This window comes from Varroa jacobsoni, unplaced genomic scaffold (assembly GCF_002532875.2).
Source record: "Varroa jacobsoni isolate VJ856 unplaced genomic scaffold, vjacob_1.0 scaffold_1292, whole genome shotgun sequence".
NCBI classification, from domain to species: domain Eukaryota; kingdom Metazoa; phylum Arthropoda; class Arachnida; order Mesostigmata; family Varroidae; genus Varroa; species Varroa jacobsoni.
Window position 1 is genome coordinate 35,872 of NW_019214194.1, and position 22,861 is coordinate 58,732.

The window sequence follows — 22,861 nt, forward strand, 5'->3', positions numbered from 1 at the left end:
CAAGGTAACATCGAAACTGCGCGAACCAATAGATCTAAATAAGTCATTAGCTGATCTGTCATAGTTGCGTGTCTATCCAAGAGACCCGAAACTTAAAAGTTGTCCCTATTAGAAATACCGAACTTGACTGCTCCATTTAGTTAGTTTTTAGGTCGAGATCTGTCCTAACCGTATGCTTCACTCGCCTTCGCTTTGTGCTCTTTTACAGAGGAAAGCATGCGCATCGTTATGATTATCGAACAGATAATAATAAAAACGATTAGGGGGTGTTTTATAAGCAAAGTAAGTTTTAGAAGTAAATCAATAGGACGAACGAGTGGGTATTCTAAAATCTTTCAGCTATAATGAATACAAGGTAAATAATCTGGCTTATCAATGATAATCAGTTTTCCTAATTATCGGGATTTCAACTCCGTCGTTGAGATTATTGCACAACAAAGACAATAATGTATTATATACATATAGTGTTCGCGTATGTTTGCAGTGACCCGAAGATATCAAACTGATCACCGTAATTGAACGACCTTTCAGTAGCATTATATAATTACTGATTATAATAGAGTAACCCTTATAGCGAAAAAACTATCTCTTGACAGTTAGTTTCCTACTGTGGACCTAAACTGCGGGTATAAATTATATCGATACTTAAAGCTGGTCTATAGCAAATAGTTACTTACAACTTTCTATTTCGATGGTACAGCTTTGTCGATCCATGGGAAAGTATCGGAGATCCATGGGACAGCTGGCCGTTACCGTTAACCTAAAATAAGATCATCAAGCAAAAATGTCAGACTTAACTAGCTAGCCCAGATGAATGCTTTAATCACCCTAAGCTAAAACAAAGCAGACGAATTATGCAGATCGTCGTAATCCGTAAATCAACGAGGGGTGGCAAGTCCCGTTAGGAAATGGCACGATATCAGATAGGACGTACTGTACAATCCGAGCACATACAAGGACAGACATGGAGCCACATCACCACGCATAAAGTTTGCCGTGAGCTAAATATATTGACGTGGCAGTTACGATGTCTACTAGCGAAGGGTAACGGGGGCAATAGTAGCCATTATGTATCGATAGTTAAAATTTCAAGATTGCCAGCTTTCATCTCTGGCAAGTTTGACTTTTTGATGCTAAAGTGAAACAGATATTTTGCGCGAGGTGATCCACCGCGATCGTTAAAGAAAATTTAAAACAACGTAGTGAAAGACGATTTATTTAAAATATAATAACAGTGTGTCGGGTATCGTAGCGTATCTAAAAAGCAAAAGAAGTCTTTGGGCGTTCGTCTGATATATGAACCAATGTATCAAGCTGAGATTAAGGGCATTAAGTAAAATGGCCGACACACGGAATTATCTGAGGGTACAAAGAAAGTATGTTTGCAGGTCTTCGGGATGTCTTCAAGTGACTTCAGGCATTGTAAAGCTATAACTTTGAGGTACTGCTTATAGCGAGTATCCTGCTTGAAACTCACACCTCTTTATACCATACGTGAATGGCGTAATAAAGATTTGCGTAGAGAACAAGTCATTAAAGAGCTACGAACATTTGGTTAATCACTACTAATGCAGCTGAAGTAAATCCGTGGCAATATAATATTATCTAATGGTGTTTCTCCAACTGTTGCTTACCTAATGCTTCTGTAAACATCTCCATCAGATCCGATACGGAGGAAAGTGTTGGGTGTCGTGGCAATATGGAAGTAGGCCGTTTTCTCATTGGCGAAAAAGGTGTCTGGTACCCAAATCTTGCCTGCGACTTCTGCGCCTACGGTCATCTGACTCAGCTCGTTCGTTTCCGGGAACGAGAGCCGTTCGTCTCGCCATGACTGACGAAAGTAGAAATCCGACGTGAAATCCTAAAAAGGAAGGAGGTCGATTTCGGGTTACGGGCAATGCACGTCGGTCAACGATATTCTACGTACTGAGCACTTTGCGTCACTGAGAAGTTTCCGGAGAATTTTTTCCAGTCCGGAATTAACTGACGCAGTGAAAAATATAACCAAGCGTTCGTTCTGTTCTCTACGACTTGGAGGGCGCTTGTCCTTTTTTCTAGGGTATAAACTTCCCTATTTCCTTCAAACCGCAAGCGAGGCCCACAGATGGTCGGGTTTGTCAAGATATCGCTTGCTGCGTAGGGCAACGGCCAGGATGAAGCTAGTGTCATCATCTATTTCTTGATTTGGGCTTGAATCAGACCCACGACAGGTAACTCATATTGTGCAGGCTTATAGGCGCAGGTTTCATCTTTTAACCCGACCCTTTTTTTCTTCACAGTTTTTGTTGCGGTCATATGTAGGCAGATAGCATAGGTCAGACTAAACGTATTACAAACATTGGCTTCTTCCAGTCCCATTTTTATAAAAGAAGGGAGCGAGAAGAGCTCATGGTCAGGGCTAGGTCTATCCACTTTAGATATCCGATAAAAGTCTCCTGGCCAAGATTAAACGTTGCTGATCCAGTTTGTAAACGAGCTGCTCTCAGATTATGATTTCCGAAGGGATCAAAATAGACAGCAATCAAATAATTCGAAAAAACATCTTTTTCCACCTTTGTCTGAGCGCTTTCATCGCCCGTTTATCTTCAGTCTTCCCAGGCTCCACACAAGGCTCCACACATGATTTCGCTGAAATAAAGCTTGATGTCGCAGCGAAAAGAGAGGCATTCGCATATATAAGAGTCCTCTAACGTGTATGTATCTACTTCTTCTACGTACTTTTTTGTGCATTTCTATTACAGTTAGAGACCTGCTATTCAGGCTGTCTTCAGGGCACAGCCGTAGCGGCTACATGAATGCGCAGTTTTTCAAAAACGAGCAACAGCAGCAGAAAAGGAAGAAGAAGGACCAACTGCAGCAGCAACATGTGCACGAGACCCCCTACCTCAGCAACCGATCTGACCTCTACATATCATCATCACAGTAAGGGAAACCTCGTTGCCCCTCGCTCTCCATCGTCACAGTTACCTTCGCGTACTCTTTCTCGTAGCCTAGTTGCCTGTATATACTAAGGTTCTCATATTTGCTAGATTACCTGCGCTGATCCTCAACTGAGATGGTTACCTTTGTTCCGATCATATCATCCCGTTCACTTTTTATAGAAGACCATCGAGCGATAGTTCGTTAATGCGGGTTTATTAGATCGAATACATAAATAGATTAGAGAAACTATCAGGCCCTGAGTTTTGTTCCTGCAGTTTCCGTACAAGCTGAAATGAAACGGTCGTCCCCCATTCCCCCCTATTACCATTTGAACTTCGGAGACGGCGCTGATACTGACGATCTGCATGCTGACGCCTACTTTTACTGGGGGACCTGCAACGCAAGAAAAAATAAAGTGAGCGACGACAATATAATTACTGACCGTGATGCATAATATTGATCTCGTACGTAAAATGGAGGCATACATGTAACAAATCGTACTAAAGAATTGACCTCCATAATCAACAAATGTCAAAGTACGTATTTTCATAATTTTAACTGTACGTGTTGATCCAAAAAAAAACATGTAGCTTCTCAGTATAATAGATTCAAAATAATGGCTTCTGATGCACACCTTTACAGCGTAATCCGAGCTCCTATAATATCTTAGTTTGAGTATATTTAACTTTTTTTTACGACACGAGCGTTTTCACCTATATGGAGTTCCAAAGCCTTCTCGAAATTGGCTACAAGCTCCAACTAAAGTTAGTTTTAAACGATGGAGTAAGTTAACCGCCTAACTGTTGGCCATGCGAAAGTAAATCGTCCACATATTCTCATAAGAGTGAGGTGCAAAAGCAGGCAAGATATGAAGGCCAAAGTACGCGATTCCTTGGCATTACCACCATTTGTCTTATAAAAGATTAAGCAAGTTCACTTTATGAGTTGGAATTAGCGTCAATCCCTCACACTTGAGCTCACAAGACTCATAAAATTTCACAAAAGCATTCTGTGTCTCGTACGGACGCGTGGGACTACACAATTCTTCCTACATTCCCATCTTTAGCATCAGTTTCCAGTTCCCCGTGTCTCTGTTCAGAGATAGTTTTGCTTCTTCTAAAAAAACGTGGGGCTACTTCTTAAGATGTTGTTTAGTCAGTCGGCTGCTATTATTACGATGTTTTCCCTTCACGATACTTGCGTATAGAGGCGTTACTTTTTCTTCCTGTTCAGCTGTGCTCTGCCAGAAGCGTTAGTGTCAGTAGCCATACAATGCTTAAAAGTTTTCCTTTTTCAGCCCGCAGCACAATAGGCAAAACCTCGCACTGGAAAGTGGCTTTTAGAGGCATTCAGACCGTTCCCACTGCTGAGAATATTCGCAACTATTCTAGACGGCGCTAGCCCGTTCAACTTCCCCCGATGATATAGAAGTATAAGGCGATCGTGACACCAGCAACAGTATCAACATCAACGACATCAAGATGAGCCTGAACCAAAGTTAATACCTGACGCTCGACTCGCTGCAAGGTGCTTTACTCTCCTCTTCTAACGGCCGGCTTCTCATTAGCATTACATCAGAAAAGCAGCGGATAAAGGTGTCAGGATGCTTGCAATAAAGATTATATAAATGTTGCCAGAAGCTATGCTAAAGCTTCTGTTTCCCTCGAAGCTGCCGTTTCGCGAAGTTGGAACAGATGACCTCAGGACTTTGACGTTCTGCGCATCGTATGTGGTTTTTAATAGGTACTATTTAACCTTTCCACACACGGAGTCTTGTGGTCGATCGTGTCATTCATAGACCATCGTTGTGGTAGCACACACAAAACTATCCTTCAGCAACAGCATTATCATCCTTCGACATAAAAACGCGAGTTTTAGAAACAGGGGAAGTCTATATCGGCTTTGTCATATATATATATATATATATACATACAAAATGGCGTACCCAAATCCAAACAAAGAAGGTGTTTCTGAGGTTGTATTTAAGTACCCCGAACAAAATTCCTTGCAGAAATTAACGGCCGGCTAGAAAAAAGAATGTTAATGGCTAATTGGTTCTTTATCTGAATGGAAGTCCAACAGTTAGTCTTTTTGAGACTCGTTGCGCCTTTATGTATCAGACCCCAAGCCTTTTAGCCGTTTTAAGAACTTGCATCTTTGGAACTTGCTATCAGTGTCAAATTTAATTTGACCGAAATATATTTTATATGGCTCATTTAAGCGACGCTTCACTGTTTTCACCTACCGATATCGCGTGACGCTTAGTGTTATCAAACTATCGGCGGATTAAAGAACCAATTATATGAAAATAACCGGTTAGTAGTTTAGGTCCCTAATCAAACCGTAATGCCGGTGAATGGTATTTTTATTATGCAAACGTGACCGTTAGGAATGACACTTCTATAACACCTGCAGAGAACAACGTCGTAATCTCGTATTTTAAAATCGTATATAAGTCAGAGCTTTATAAACAACAACAGCGAAAAAGTGCGTGTTTAGATATCTTACAAACTATATATATATATATATATATATCTACGTAGACATATATATACGTAGATACTGTACAGAATAAATTTGGTACCGCCCTTCAACATCATATACTGTGTTTATCTAGCTAGACCACTTAGCTTAGTGAGTAATACAAACTAGGTTTCGTGATGGCTGGGACCTAGCTGTCTGATGGAACTATGCTTAATGGCAACACCGGACGTAGAACTTGAAGCATACAAGTTAGATCACATCGACTGAGACTTTTCAACTAACGTGTGAAAGTATTCCCAGTCAAGCATAATTTTTTCATTGAACCACTGCAAACCGTTGTAGTGCTAGCTAATTAGTAAAGCTATTAAAATTAATTGTCATCGCATTACTTCTCACCGACCCAGCTTATTGCCTAGGGTCATAGTAGATTGTAGTGTTAAAAAAGAACTGCTTGAGTGACACCGTTAGGTAAAAAATCCGCTTATATTACATAAATATTCTACCACAAACGAAAGCCTTTATATGTCGAAAGATGTGACGGAACAATTTGTATGAAGATAACATTGTGCAGGGTTTCGTCTTTATGAGTGAATGTGATGGGCTTTGGTATTCATTTCATGCTGTGGTTATACAGTAACCCGAACTTCCGTCCCCTCGACCCGTTCGTCTGCATAACATGGTGCCGTTCCTACGTGTTAGCGGGATCCGTAGTCGAGGTGATTCGGTTTTGCGAGCTTGGTCAGAGGAAACTGACGCAAATCATCGGGGGTCGACCACGCTAAGCTGATGGACCTCGCGAATATGGGACCAGCTAGCGGTAACGCTAAGTATGATATGTGTCTCACTTCATTCCCAGCTCGGTGATCAGTCGTTCCTACAAATTAGCTATCTCGTAAACGTACATCCAGTACGACCGTCTCTGCGAGACCAACGTCACATGGAGTCTAACATCTTCAAGGGAGAAAACACTTTGCAATACTTGAAATGTAGCCGGTCCAGAATAGTTTTGCAAAATTCGCAAGTTGGACTAATTTTTTTTCATTGGAATTCAGGACGCTTCGAAGCGCCAGCGTTCCATTTGTAAGTAACCCACAAAGAGTGCTGCCGTTCAAAGGGTCGACATTGCGAGCTCGAACTGTACCTTCGATCGGCAATTAGCCCAGCTCTCATATTTTAGCTTATATTTAATTAACTGTGGAATAACATGAACTTGCAAGATCCATCACCAGAAAAGTATCCACGTTGTGCATCTTCTGTCTAGCTTTACACAGTACAAGAAACAGCTCCAATTTCTTTCTTTGTCAGTCAACCGCGCAAATATTAACTTTGGGACAACGTACTAGTTTACGAGGAATACCTTAGCTTGCTACAGTCTATTAAGTTTTCGTAGAGACGAGATTTTGTCCAATAATGGAAAGGAGCTTGGAAAGTACGCAGTGTGTTGACTTTTACCAACAAGTCGTCTACAGGAAGATTTGAAGCCTTACGAATAACCATCGTAAGACCCTTTGGCCATATTTCATTTACTCGACCCGATCTACAGCGGACTGATAAATCGTACACGCCCTTTTTAGAGAGAGAGAAAAAAAGCGAGAGATCCACACACACAAACACAGGCGCACACTCGCACGCACCCAGAAAGAAAGAGGTTGGTCTTCCTTTTGTATTTGGTATTGAGTTTGACATAAGTTCCTTGTATAAAGTAGTAGTCGTTTTAGATTTCTCAAATTCTCTTAAAATAAAAGAGGCCAGATGTCCGCAATTGTAATCACCATAGATAAAAACAGAAACTGAATTATTGGAAAGGCAAATAGGTGAACGATCAGGCTTTTTTCACTAATTCTACCGTTACTAATCTGCAAAATAACTTGCGTTTGGAAAAGAGTACATCAAAAGAGGTGTAGCAATTTTTCTAGCTTAGGTTATCTGCCGCGATGGCTAGGCCTAGGAGCTTTCATGGACTGGCGCTAATATCCTAGCTATTTGTTGCATACCTTTTATGAACTGCAAATAGGGTATTTGCCAGGCCCGACTCAACAAGGTTTTAAAATGAGAATTACTTGATTATACTTGACCATGTGGTCGAAAGGCTAACGTAGTCATCGAACATTCGAAGCACAAAACCGTGTCTCATATTCTATTCATATCTAGCACTTCTGTGCGTGAATATCAGGATTTCAGCGATCGCAGGTAACCAACTCATCTCGTTTTCGTGGTAACGTGATGAGAAACGCATTCACGTAACGAGCGCCAATGAAGCACGTAACGTATACAAGAACTACCACAGGCCGTCAACTCGGCCTTTCAGCGGTGGTTAAAAGCGAGTGATAAAAAAAAAGCATCGCAAACGGAAAAATCGTTCGGTTCCCGTATCTAAAAGTTTTAGTGTGATTTCAAAAGTTCATAATTACCATGGAATTATTAGAAAGTGTTTTAAATAAAAATATGCTCGCACGGTCACTTACCTCCGTAATTGGGTCTGACTCGCTTATCGTAGCCTTTCGTAAAGAACGAGTTGAGTATATGCGTGATATTCTGACCGCGCTCAGTTTGCCTGTGAACGAAAACCATATTATCCAGGTCATACAGTAGTATATATGCATGATTAGTTAACCTTTATGGTTTTAATGACCAGAGCTTACCAAGAAGTGTCCATTCCCTTTGTTTATTTTAATTAAAAGAAGAAACTAAGAAATGCAGAAGTATCTTATCTATAATATTTCAGAAAATGACACAGCACTTGACTATACTTCAGTATATTGCAAAGTTTGTCTCAGCAATTTTAGTAATCTACTTTTTTACGAGTAGATCAGAGCCAGTTGGCACCAAAGCGATTATTAAGATAAGATTTACTAAGATAAACTTCACAGAGTTGCACTACTGAAACGTCTGAATTAAAAATGTCGAATCAAGGGAAAGTTGACGAAGTTAACTAGCTTAATGGGCTGTGATACAAGGAGCTTGAAATTGAAAACTAGGGCAATTTTGTTAGTAAAAAAAGGACGTGTGACATCATACGGACCTTACTCGTGTAGGACAATGCTCATAATCTTCATATGGCGTCTATTCAAAATGTAAACAATAACTGCATTGAGCAGATGATACAACGCCGCAGAAATAAGATGCTCGTCATATTACGCACCTATGACGTATACGCTTATAACTCTTACTAAAATTCTCACTTAAACTATGTTTTTTTCTCGCTCGATCGGTGCTTCTGAGCCCCGGTCCTACAACAAGGCCCAGTGTCATTATTTGGGTGAAAATGAATAAAAAGAGGCTATTGAACGATGTTGTCCTCCGTCATCAATTCAGTAGTTTAAAACTTATTCTATTATAGAGATAAAATTACTCTATATACTGTACGTTCTAATAATTGCAAGAACTAGGCTTACATTCAGATGGACAGGTGACCGCCTTAGGTAGATCCCATGTTATACAAATAGTAACTGTATATACATATGGTTATTTCGGGTTGGTACCGAACATAGTGGCAGTATGTAAATGTTTATAAGGTTCTCTAAGAAATCTACCAAGGACCCAATAGCACCCAACTTCAGGAGTTGATACGGTGTGTGGGTTTAATTCCAATTGTGCCGTATTCGGAGGCCACGTCAAGGCGAATGGTCGTGAGCTGGAGGGCATCTGTAATTCTTGACTCAGCTACTTTTTCATGGACATAAAATAACGAGATGAGAATACTGGAGATAACCTCAGCTACCGTATCTGTCGGCTTGAAGTGACTGAATAAGAGGGCTGACTCTTGCTTGGGAGGTTTGTAATGATCTAATAGCGATAAACCCTTTATAGGAAATGGAGTATGGACCTATTTAGAATTTGTTACGAATAGCAGATCTAACGGTATTCCAACGTAATTATAGAATGAGCCTAAATTACGAATTCAAATCAATTGAAAAAAAAATCGTTGAGTCTTCCCTAAAGCTTAAGCCCAAAAACTTTATATAGGTGAATTCAGTGTTTCTACTGTGATTTCATTGTGTTTTTTTCTTAATACGCCTATGTGCGGCATTTCTTCATGTAGAAATGTCATTACATGTAAAAATGTTCGACGTGAATGTTTCACGTGAAAATATATGATCGTAGTAGTAAAAATATCATCAGAGCTTAGAATCGACCGGCATTAACTTATAACCCCAGAGTTCACAGGAATAATCAATGAGAAAACGTTTCTCTCATTTTGCTGCGCTTCCAAATACGAATTGTTGGCTGGTTCTCGTTCCCATAATATAGTGATATGGTTATTTATTATGACAAAAAATATGGAAAATTTCGGAATTTCCAAAATGAGATAAGACATCTAATCTGCGTGCGATTTAACCTTACATATTAAACCTTATTAAGAACTTTATTAAACTTGTGCAGTATTTCAACTGCGTCCATTAGTTTTGCTGCAAGTTTTTGAGTTTATGTCAGGATCAGGTATTTCGAGAAAGCCACGGATGCGGTTAGCGCCGTAACAATAATACCGGAAAATGAGGTTCCGTAGCTATAGCAGAGGGTTAGTTATACCTGTGGCTCGCAAGAGTTGACACAGCTTCAAACAGGACCCGGACGATTGTAAGTGGGCGAATGAGGTCTTCTGCGGGCTATCCGGCCATATTTGAGACCGTACGTTCATTAAATCTAATGCCTTCGATGACTGACTGTCTATCGCACGTGCTCCGACAGACATCAGCTTTGAAATATGTAGCATTAATAAGGGCCAATATGCGGTCTCTAACTTCAAATGCATGTAACCTACTTCACTGGATGGGAAACATATTTCATAAAAGGGTGTAAATTTAGCTCGTGAGCAATATACAGGCAAGTGGAATGTTGTCCAGCCCAACTATCATCAAAATGACATCCGCCATTTTGCTTTAGACAAGTGGTTCATTCACGCACCTGTGCGATTCAGATAAATCTGTAATTAAACCAAAAACCAAATACTACGGGTTTAACGTATGTTCGCAAATACCTAATATAGAGCAGTGCCGGGCGATTTTGGCGAACGTCTATAAAGGAGCGCTTACAGTTTTATGTTATTTACTTGAAAATACATATGTAAAATGTTTGCGTACCAGTGAGCAGGCCATCAGACTTTTATTATAAGCTAACAATGCGAGTGCATGGAACGCTGCTTGTGGTACGACACTGCTATTATCATGGTCTACATAGGTTTTCTATCGCGGAGAAAAGGAAGCCGCGTGGTGGCCTGACTGGTAGCCGACCTATGCTGTATGCCTAGTTGGGAAAAAAGAGGCTCCTCATTTTCCCGTTCGAAGTTCTAAGGTAAACCTCAGGTTCCCCTGTATTGCCATCGCTGTTATGGCCCTATGACGGTCATCTGGCGTCCGCTGCTGCTTCCATTGGCGTCGCTGGGTCGCATCTGATAACAACGAGCCGACCACGCGGTCATACGACGTTTAGGAAAAAAGCAGGAAACACAACAACGTCTTCCTCCAAAAATGACATTAGCATGACTTTAATAATGCGGCAGCGCCGTTTACGGAACTGCGAGCGTCTCTGATCACTTCGTAATTGCGCAGCTGTCCTATTCGAGCTTACGTCAACGACTAAAGTGAATTACTTAAATTGAAAACTAATTAATAATAATATATTAATTTAATAGCTATTTGGCATCATGAACATCAATCAAGTTTAACATTCGGTCAGTACTTGGCACATCATGCACAAAAACACATTATGGTTGTATGTAAGATATCAAACATTTGATTTTCAAGAAAGCGGGACTTCTGACACCGCATAAGGTTAGTGAATTTAACTATTTTCGCATGTAAGCATCACGAGCAAGCTAAGATTCAATATATGTATATTTCAATAAAGCGATTCTTAATTTGGCATTCAGAATAAAAAGTTTATCTTTCCGGTGAGTTTCATCTGTCTGTTTTGAGGTAAAGCAGACTCGGATTTTTGTCTCCTTGGCAACAGAAATCGCTCCAAGTTTTGCCTTGACGTCTGAATGACTTAAATCTTCCTCAGCTCGCAATTGTTCGGCATGTTCTATTCAACAGTCATTTGAGCTGCGTTAGGTAACAAACCAGCTCGGAACAGCTTTTTCTTAAGTAAAATAGCTTACCGAATAGTGTCTGCTGAATGTTTTGTCTGCTAATTTGAAGGGGGAAGATTCCCCAATAAAATTCTATTGCTAAATGACATTCATTTTCAAAGAGAGTCATTCTTAAATAGGATTTAAAAACGTGACTCCTGATGTAAAGCATTTGTTTTTCTTTGAGGCATAGTACTACTATAGCTTATCGGGTCCTTTAAAATTTCTATAAATCTATATAATATATATAAATACTACGCAATAAATTTAGCTATCCATAAGTGATGGCTACTAAGTTACTAGATGGAATCTTTCATATTTTTATTATGTTGTCGCTGATTCTTAAGGTGAGCCGACGCACAGTATCTACTCCCATGTAAACACGTATATATTGGTTAAAGTAAATTAAAGACTTTCAGAAGCGTAGTTCTCTATGACTGAAATATTCGGTGTCACATGAAAGCACACTATACGCTCTAAGAACTAGGAAATATTTAAAAACCATCTTCATCACTACGAGAGCAACAATCGATTACATAGGATCACTGAGAAATTTCTTCTTCCTTACGGATATTATGGCCCTTTTTTATGTTAACGTAAAAGCGCACTTCCGCCACGTAGTTTTTACAGCTGATTTTTATTACTGATTCTCGATCTCTAGAAACTTTAAACGGGTTATTCAACGGGTGGGTCGGTCCACAAGACAGATCAACTTTTCGGTAAGAAATCCAACTTCAGTTATAAAAGTAGAAGAAAATTATCGCTTCTAGGGGCAAATACATTTTACACATTTTAATCTTAAAACATCTAGTCAAATATTACTAAAACGACGAAAACGAGTTCAAGCCCCTGATGACTGAAATGTATTTTATAAATAATAATAATAGGAATTAAACACGTCCACTTTTGTGGACAGCATATTTCCTATAGCAAAAGTGTATCGCATGCTCGTGCAGACGACACCCGTTCGTGTTTTTGATGTCTATTTTATCTATCTATTCTATGAAAAAAAAAAGTGGACAAGAACCGAGTAAGTCGCCTAAATGTTTTTTTTTTGACAAAGTCGATGCCCAATGTGGGAATTACTTAAAATGGTCTAGCACGTTCTGAAGTATGACGCGCAATATTACCTCTCCGAGAGTTAGCTTCCGAGGTTTTGTGACCCACCCTTTACTATGTTCTTTCGGTGTCACTCAATTCATTGCGGATTCAATTCGCAATGAATCCGCTGTTACTGCGACTGCCGAATGGCTAATAGAGGTAGCAGTTGCTATTGAGGAGCTTCAGAGAACCTAACGATAAAGGCTTTAGCGTTATTCAACTGAATTAAGATAGCCTACCGAAGTCGCAGACGTCACAGGATTTGCATTCCAACCAAGTTCTACTGGTAGTGAGTACGGCAATCGCTAATTAATATACGCAGTAAAAGAGAAAAGGAAACCGGGATACTAATGCCGTTGCGCACACCTGGGGGAATAGTTTACCTTGGTCATAACTGCGATGGATGGCCTTTTATGGCCTATGCTTCGCTGCAGCCTAGATGATCCAGGCGACATGGGCGCTTTCCATACGCCGTTACATAACTTGATGGTAAGACGGCACTTGCCGTGATAGAGGACATATCCTTGACAAGTTAGTAAGGACTTCGGCAAACAAAGGAGAACAGGGCAAATAGGCATCGTTACGCCGGTAGCTGTAGCAGCAGTAATACCAGGCAAATGCCAACAGCGAAAGGAGATCGGCAGGGTGAAGGAAAATCTAATAATTAAACGAGGGAAAATAGAAGGAAGGACGAGTGGGGAAAAGCGGACAAGCTGCGTGTCGGCAAGCGTGCTAGCGAACCTCATCCACTGTTGCGCTACACTCATTGAATTCCATCGCACTAACCGCTTCAGCTAGTTTAGATAAGCTAGCATGCCAACAGCTTTGCCAATAGTCGGGCACAAACAACTACCCATTGAGCACAAACCCAAACCATGTCTCCGGTAGAAAAGTTACCATGCCTTCAGTCATTTGCCTAGACAAAACCAACTTTTATGCTCTCCAAGCCGACGATTAGAAATAGCGAAGCGCGACCGTAAGGAAGCCTTTTTTTTGTAGCAACGATGGAAGAAGTGTAAAAAGTCCTAGCTCAAAATACGAAATGGAAGACCACAGACGTGGTGACGAAGCAGCCCTTAAAAAGATACCAAAATCCAGCTGCTTTTGATAAACCATTAACGTTTATTTGGGAACGAAATCATTTCAATATGTCCAACTGACACGGCCGAAGTCTGTACTGATACTAGTGTAGAAGTCATATAAAGTCACGCATGAACTGTGTTTAAAATTCATAGAACAAAGAGAAAAAAAAAAGACCTTAGTTGTAAACACTGAGTATGCCATTCAACCAAATTCTGGTTTTCTAAAACACAGCCGTGAAATATTTTTGATGCCTGTTAAAATACTGTTTCTTAAATGTCTCGTCTTATAAGACATGTTTTTCTAAGATTTCCAAAATCTGTAGGATTTTTATAAGGTTATATCATCGGCACAATTCATATCCGGCCAGTGCTAATAGAAGTTATCCGTAAATGTTATATTCAGTAGTTATCGCTTCGTCTTAAAACAATTGCACCGCAGCAAGCCTATTCAGGAAAATAACGCGTTGTTTATATGAGCAATCGCAAGTGGAAAGAAAAAAGGGGAAAAAAAAGTAGGGAATGAAGCTTTTTTGTCCTTTAAACAAGGTATAATACTCTACAAGATATTTCGAGCATTTCATTAAAAATCGTTTAAACAAGGGACAACAATTTGAAAAGTCATTTTCATTTATAGCTGGAAGAATCAAACCTATAGACATTTTACGATTCCTACCATAGCCCAAAATTAAGGCATCTGCATTCAATGAAGTCCCTTACAATGACTTATTCATTTTTATTAAAAGTTTGAATATCCGCAAAAGTATCGTATAAGCGAGGAAATTTCAAAAGAATTACCACTTATGAAAGGCAAATGGCGAGACGATGACGCGATGAACGTGGAAAGAGATCTTACTAACTAACCTCTCCGCCATGATAGCAGGGACCATAGTAAACTAAGTAGAGACGGCCATGAAGGTAGAGGACTAAGAAAACAGCCGTCTGTTATACGGCCAACAAAAGAAATTTAACGATGCTCTCTTTTGTTCGCTTCTCGAACGTCTGCCGTTTGCTGAGAACTGCTCATCACTTCAGTCGTTTGTCTGACTACGATTCCATGAGATCCTAATCAACGACTTGGGGAATGGACCTCTCCTATGCTACGCATAGACAGCTCTATGCGTCCAGTAGCCTCTACAACAGTGAGGTTCATCACTTGGAATGATTATTGTCCGTCTAAACTTCTGGGACAAAGGATCTTTCTTTTTTTTTTGTATGTTCCCAGAGGAACCCATGGTCGTCTTTCGGAAAACGCGCAAAATCTAGCGGCCTGTATGAGAGGAGCGGATAAAGGTATTGTTATGTTTTTTTTTTTTATTTGGGCTTACAAGAACGACAAATATACGTATTCGTATACATCGCCTCTGTATTTTCCCAAGTACTATCAAGGGGACTAACTATCCCTACTTCTACGCAGAAGTGACTATGATATAAATTTCGGGGCTGTCATACGGAACAAACTATCAATCAACTAGAAATATCAAGCAAGCCATCGGTTTGGTATATCAAAAGCATGTTCTACTATTACATAATATCTCTTTACGCAGATCTCTGGTTTTTAACCGACGTATACACTGTTATTGCGCTGCTGTAGAAATATGGAGTACGAAAGTCTATGAATTCTCGGAAGGCTATTTTGACATTATTTTGAAAATTCTTCTATTAAGAAGTTGTCAACATCTTGTGGGAGCAATATCTGGCGAGTATAGTGGCTGACAAAAAGCGTTCCTACTGTCACCTTTGCACCTTCGAGCGGTGTCATGCATCAGGAGTGATTTACCTTTCTTCTTTAATCTTAGCTGCTGGATGCGAGGTATTTTCATCATCTCCTTCAATTGTTGACCATATACTTCAGAATACGACTACATTTGCATTAGACTATCCAACAGGAGCTATAAGCTTTTGTAATTGTACATCTGTTCTAGAATGAAACATGACAGGCGTTAATATCATATTTGAAGGCGCGACATTCCACGACACTTTTTTTATGTATTCGAAATACACCTGCACTTCCTGAAATTGGATTTACGAGGATATCGTCAGTCAGGCTTTCACCAAATAAGTTGCAGTAGGCCATGAAAAAAAAACCAGAACATTCGAGTAACTTGTGAACATGAGTTCCACGCTGGACCTACCGCGGCGGAAATGGCTTGTCGTATAAACCTTGTGTTCGGCAAAGGTTCCACTATTACTAGGAACACCGTGAGAGGTGCTAATAAAAAATATCGAACCTGAAAGTCTTCTAGGCGACTCGTGCGAAACTGAAGCCAAATGAAGTATTGAGAACTATCGTGAAAGCCAACCCTCAACGTACGGGTGTTAGCGCTTAGCTGTGTTGCCTGTAAAAACACTCCACTTGTTCACCTCGATTAAATTATTAAAATGACAAAAATTGGGTAAATGGTTACCGTTTGATTTGAGCGCTGATACAAAGCAGAGACGTAAAGCCCCTGTTTATTTCTTTTGCTAGCACGTTACAACGATGGCGTATCCTTGTATCTCATTGTGCCTTGTGGTGAAAAATTAATTTCTTACAATAATCACAAACGGTCATATTGAACCTACCGATTCAGAGCATCTACAAAAGCTTACACTGACCGTGTAGTGCTTCTAGATTAGGTGATTATACATTACAGATGCATAATTGCATTTATTAATTTATTATTAATAATGCAATTACAGCTGAAGTAAAAGAGACGATAAAAACACATCGTATTCAGAAGCCAGGTAGATCATTCCTAGTGCACGACAACGCTCGACCATATTGTCCCCACAGATTTTCATTTATTTCAAAATTTCGACAACATATCAATATAAAAATTCATGTCAAAACTGCTTTCCGATATCGAAAATAGCTCAATCTGCAACAAAGGTTCGAAAACTTCATTTTATCGCATTTTGTCCTAAACGGCCTGATATATTCGTTCGAGTTCAAACATTTCGTAGCTTCAAGTAAATTCCTACCGGCGTCGGCGCCTATAACTACTTGATTTTTTAAAACGTTCGATTAAAACTAACAATATTCATGAATGAGGTACCCCTAATAGGTCAGGAAATATACATTTTCGCTGCTTAGGACCATGATTTGAAACTGTATCATCTAAATATGGCAGTCAAACGGGGATCAAGTCTTGGACGAAACGACAAGGATTAAGTTCGTATATTTTTTTTCCTTTATGAATGACTAGCTCGGATTGGTACTACTACGTATGTAATGCTTATTACTTCAACTAGCCTAGCATTATATGACATTGATCGTGTATGAGCCTTAATAGAAAGATCCTGAAAATACACACGAATTCTCGAACATAGAATTTATATCATTATTTAAACAATTAGGTAAATCGTTAGCAGCTTGTTAACACATCAAATGTTAGAAGCTTGCTCCTCAGCGTTTTTAATTATAACCATATGTTTGGCACTCAGTAAATGCTACCATTACTGCAACTTAGAATCTCCCCGGTGGCCTCTATCGTAGCTACTATCCGGAGTGGTTAGTAGGGTGGATCAGTACAAAAAGATTTGCGAATTGCTTAAGGCGATACACTGTGAGCAATACAGTTCTCTCGAATAGAGAAAGCACACTAGTTTTATACCTGGTACTCGCAGCCTATTTAGTGGGCCGTCTTCTCCGCAGTAGCATAAGCGAATGGAGTTGAGAATAACAATATTATAATTCGTATGTACAGGGTATCAACACATTTTACATGAGCCCCAATCCCTTAGCAAGCAATGCTTGGTTTCGCAAGTCGATTGTCCAGTCTGTGTTTCTGCATCCATAGCTTTTAGCTAACTCAAAAGTAGGTCACGGAAGACTATTATTCTCTACGGATCTATCAGAGACATTTACGACTGAAAAGGGAAGTTTGAGGCGGGTCGGGAGGGAGGCGCCTAGACTGCAGACGTCGCAGCAAGCCCTCCTTGCCTGAATTCTCTCATACCAGATGGTAGATGCGGGGCGTAAGATATGGGCAAAGCATCAGCTCTTAATCAACAGCGTTTCCTTGAAGGTTTCACTGAGTAACCTGCAAACGTTCATGCGTACTGATCCCCGAGAATGCCATCCGCGTACGATGTGTCGGGTAAATCCAACCCCAGTAAAACCTGAATGGTGTAACTCCTGTGTAAAGTGTTTACCCACATGGCTAATCTTCCCGGTATTCATATCGCCCCATGAGCAGAAAGTAAGCGCATTTTTACTACGCAAACTTTGATAAACTCATAGTATACGAGCATATGAGCTAGACCTAAGCAGGGAAGAAAGCGTGTGGGGCGTGGCGGAGGACCAAACTAGCAAAGACGACTATGTCTTTCTTGACCAAGTACCTCTCAAAGGTGAAGCATGTTAATCGCAGGCCTCCATTTTCCCCTCTGCTGCTCCGGCTGAGGCATGGTGGTGCAAGTTGAGCCGCAGCTTGAATGCGATGTTGTGTATCCAAGGGACCTTGTATTGTGTCTGTGAGTCTACTGTTACCTTGATGTTGACCAAGAGTCTAGGGCAATAAAACCCTCGATAAGAAATGTCCCAATAAAGGCACGATGAAAGCGCATACCACTAGGACAACGGAGCCGCACAGAGAGAGATGAATAAGGACCAGCATTCAGACGGGTACTCGACCTGACAAGCACTTACCCACTAAGAATATACACACTCTCCAGGAAGCTCTTTTGAAATATTTTGTTTACGTAGTTAAAAGCGATGATCTGTCCAAAGGACGTATCATATTTGACTTTAAACAAAATGTGTTACTTCTTGTGCCTTGATCAACAAGGGGTAGTCGTAGAAATCATTGAAGTATAAAATGTATGCCCACTATTATGCCCATAATCGCGTCGAAACGTACTACTTGTCCAGAAGAGAACGTGTGGGTCAAAGCAAAAAAAGAAGCCAGAAGTAATGAAATTGAAGGGTATCTCTCAGATGTGAGAACTATTGTAGGCGCTACAGCCAAACATATAGCCGACGCGGCCAAATTAACAAAGATAGCTAACAATAGTGATTGCATCAATTGATTGTACACTGCATTGGTTATATTATACAGCAAGCCGTAAACTGTCGTACACATATAATCGCTTAATTATACTTTGCTACGATTATTTTTCTAATATGGTCAACTTACCCAGGTCTCAATTCGTAGAAGTCGCTGGTCTTTGTTTTATGGCTTTGTGCCACCTGCAATGCGGCCAGTAGCGTCAACAACGGGAGTAGAATTCTGCTGGTCCAACTGGCTGTGCGTCGTCTTATTATGCCATTTAAGTTATTGTACGGATCAGCTTGAATTTTGTTTGGGTTATCCGTTTGTAGCCGAGCAGGTAGGGCTGCAGATGGCGACACGGCTGTGCCCTCTTGGTGCATGAGCACCTGTTCCATCTGCATCGACGTGTGTACTCTAGTGCTTGGTCGATCTTGCTCGCACCTGGTGGTGGGAGACACTGCGTCTGCTCATGCACGAAGCATGTTGGATTCCCGTGAAACTAGGCAGCTATTGGGAACTCAACCGGCTGGCGGATGATGTAGTTTTTAAAAAAGTGCCTTCCTAATTATTGGCTATCGGTTTCTGATGTCGAGGGCGTCATGCGTGCTGCACTTGGAGAGCACGCCCGACGCCTGCTCCTGCCTGAATGATGCCTGCTCGCTAATCACTGGCAGCAATATTGCAGACGACGCGACATCAATAGCCTACTAATTGTGGACGTTTGAGGCTGCCTGAGACCGTTATTGAATGAGGGGTTAAGACAGAATTTTTGAATGGTTTTTTATCGTTGGGCGACGAGCAGTCGATCGGAATAACACCAATGCGACACTTCACAAAAGACCGCTGGCTTCCTTCTGGGATCGGCTGCGGATATATTTATATTTTCTATGCTTTATTTATTTATATATATAATATTCCCTGCAGTCCGACGGCAGAAGTTCACTGGTTGGAAGGGCTGGTCTTCAGCTTGAGCCAATTTCCTCAGCTCGTGAGCTTAGCTCGGGGCACGTTGCTGCTGCTGCTGCTGCTGGTGCGTGGGATTTGGGCATCAAAGATAGAATTCGATAATCAAGCGGAATTAGCGATGGCGTTAATAGCGATGATAACGGTAATGAAGACGATGTCGGCGAGAACAACATCAACAACATGAAGGCAACAATCGCGGACGATTCTGATAACAATAACCGGTACAATGATGATGACGACACGGATAATGATCTTGCTGCTGAGAATGAGATCAAAACGGCAATGCTAGTGCAATAAGCGGCAACGGATGTTGTGGTGGAGATAGCGTAGTTCAAGATGGCGTAGGCGACAGCTGCGGCTTTACTCGTGGGTGCGGTCCTGATTCTCCAGTTCTTGTTTCTGCTGCTGCTGTTGCTGCTGCTGCTGCTGCTGTTGTTGTTCGTGGTGATACTGTTGATGCTGGTAGATACAAAGCTGATGATAATCCGCTTCTTCTGCTGCTGCTTATTGTAATAATGCAGTTCAAGGAGATGCAACTTAGACGAGCAGGGAAACGGCAGTAGTAGTTCAAACGGCGGCGGAGGAAAGGACATCGCGGCGACGCGGGCGAGCGGCAGCCTGGAATCAAACGAAGAGCCGACCAGAGCTATTATAGCATCCTGTATAGACAACAAGCACGGTTGCTTCATCAGACTACGAACGGCGCTTGTCTCAACGATTTCATACACGCGAGAAAAAGGGGGAATGCTACTTCGTGCCTGAGAGCTTGAAAACGTCATCGGAGAGGCCGCTGCAATCCTCAGTTAGTTTGTGATCTGAGGTATTGCAATTACGATTTGTGCTGAAAGCAAGGGGGGTACACGACGTACAGAGAAACGATGTAATTTGGTAAATGTGCTATGCACGCTAGGCTCACACAAGCAGTATATTTTGTTTAGGCCGAGTTTCAAATCGAAACATAGGACTAGCCTTTTTCGATCTACCAAAGCGGTGGCTTTTTAAAGCTATATATATATATATTATTAAAACTATTTTCTTTGCACTCATCAGCCCAGATTCTATTTTATATAAGATTTATTTGATAAATGCCTTTAAGTAACCATCATGCAGAAGCTTTGGCATTATTCTAATAAAATATTCACGTAGTCATAGATACTTGACATTATCGATAATCTTAGACGAAGCTTCCGGGAACGAAATTCACCAAAATTCATGGCAAATAGCAACCTGTTAGAATGTCAAAATTTCATTTAGTTGAAATATTCACCACCTTCAAGCGCAACTAGGCAGAGTGCCGGCTAAAAAAAGGAGAAGTTTTTTTTGTAGAGCCTAACACTTCGACCCTTTCTGCCATCGGATTCTTAACTGTTAACCAGAACTTTATGAGGTAAACTAGTTAGAAGGCCGAAGAGTTATGAGTAGAAGTAAGAAGAGGAGTTAGCATGACACCGAGCAAGAGCCCGTGTCAATTTTACATCTCGGAACTTTTTTGCCCGAAACCCAAAAGCATTTACCATCATAGGTTAGTAGGCATCTACAATCTCTGTTTTTGAACTTCCTAGGTTTAGTGGTCGACTATCCAGTGTAGTCTACGTTTCAATTTATGTAGCTATGCACAACAGCGATACTCGTGCGTGTTAGGAAAGTCAAACATTTTTTACTTTAGCTGAAAATACATACATAGCTACCACTACCACCTAATCATTGAATTTGTAAGTTACCTTTATCTCGTCTAATTTAAAACTCTTATAAATGCGCCACTGGTTTTCAAAATTGCCTGTTTGGTGTTTTTTTTTTGTGAATCAAGCAGAAAAAAGAGCGGTTTCTGTTCTTGGCAGGACCTACTCAGTACTTACGCAATAGTTGAAGGCATCCCAACCAGAGTCCCAACGAGATGATGTCTGAGAACAGCACCTTCGATCTCTAGGGATTGATCTTGTACTGCTTATTTCGTGCCGCTCGAACCTCATAGATAGGACCTTCGTAATTAAGATCAATGACTATGCCTGAGCGAACTATCAGTCCCCCCCTCCGCAGTTCCTCAGGGCGCATGCCTAGATCCTACTCTGTACATACTCTGCATTTATGACCCAACCCTGTGCCTCTTACAGTTGGACATTACCTACAAAATGAAAGCCAATTAGCTGAAAGCATGTATCGAGATTCGAAGCAGCAAAAATAGTCTAAACCTTGGTTAGTTTGAAATTAAATTATGATATCAGTCATAATTGATCAAATACGCTGCTATCTGTTGCTAACACGACGCCATACTGCTTAAATCGGCAGGCCATTAATAAACTAGCAGTTTACAATGATTTAGGAGTGATTTTTGCTATGCGGATGTAACTCTAAAATTATATTATGGATGCAATTGAAGCTGCCTCGTGCATCACCAAGCTGACTTTTCCCGTGCAAAGCAATTATATGGTTCTCTAACTAAACACAATGGGCATACTGTGCACGCGTAGAAATGCGCTCTTAGCAAACATATAACGAAAGAGGGTATTGCATAGGCAATATTTGAAAAAGGGTGTCCCTAGGGCGGTAAAACACTTTCTTCGATCAGATGATCTTCTCTAGCGTCGCCTAGCTTCAAGTTATCGTTGACGACTGAGTATTTAATAGTTTCATTTTAAAGCTAAGTTGAATGTATTTTACTGGGTTCGATAAAGCAGTCTCAGAAGTAAGTTTTTAGTACAGCCACAGATCATAAACACCAGCCCGACTGTGTCATTTTAGTCTCCTTTCAATAAAATATATTTACTATTATATTGTAAGGTTCGCCGTGCGTCCGAAGAACCGCCACAGCTTCAGTTGAGTTTTTTTTTTAGCTCACCGCTTTATATTCAATAAGGAGGATTCAACTACTTGTGACGGAGCGAAGCTGGCTTAATATTCTCAATAGAAACACTGACTAGTACAGGTAAATAAAACTTCCCTGAGAAAGAAGTTACTAAGACGGCGCCAGAAATCCTTACAAAGGAGCTGAGGATTCATATTTCGTACCTTTCAGAGTTGCCTAGCATCTGTACTTGTCATTACTTTCGACACCGTCGACCACCACAGATAGGTTCCACTGATAACCACTGTACGCGCCTATTCCCTGAACCTGTTTCAACGAAAAAGCAAGCTGTTTAAAACAAAATGCATCAGGATTTACAAAACCGATACAGAGGCTTATAAAATGCTGTATCGGTTAATGTATTGTTGATTAAAGATTGAATAAAACAGGACACAAGAGCAAACAAAAAAATGCTTTTCTT

The 22,861-nt window shown here is 40.7% G+C and overlaps 1 protein-coding gene across 3 annotated transcripts in view; it reads right to left on the reverse strand.

The window, feature by feature from the left end:
- LOC111268489 (uncharacterized) overlaps window positions 1–22,861 on the reverse strand; it is a 57,422-nt gene that overhangs the window by 28,183 nt on the left and 6,378 nt on the right. The window contains exons 2-8 of one of the 3 annotated variants that reach the window (XM_086971716.1): window positions 22,605–22,707; window positions 21,455–21,720; window positions 18,777–20,216; window positions 7,872–7,960; window positions 3,248–3,315; window positions 1,635–1,861; window positions 678–760 (exon numbers count right to left, since the gene is read on the reverse strand). In XM_086971716.1, coding sequence (XP_086827842.1) covers window positions 678–760; window positions 1,635–1,861; window positions 3,248–3,315; window positions 7,872–7,960; window positions 18,777–19,033 — 724 coding nt within the window. In that variant the 5' untranslated portion in view covers window positions 19,034–20,216; window positions 21,455–21,720; window positions 22,605–22,707. Of the gene's footprint in view, window positions 1–677; window positions 761–1,634; window positions 1,862–3,247; window positions 3,316–7,871; window positions 7,978–18,776; window positions 20,217–21,454; window positions 22,516–22,604; window positions 22,708–22,861 lie in introns of those variants that run through there. The other 2 variants (XM_086971717.1, XM_022847511.2) reach the window with 2 other exon arrangements.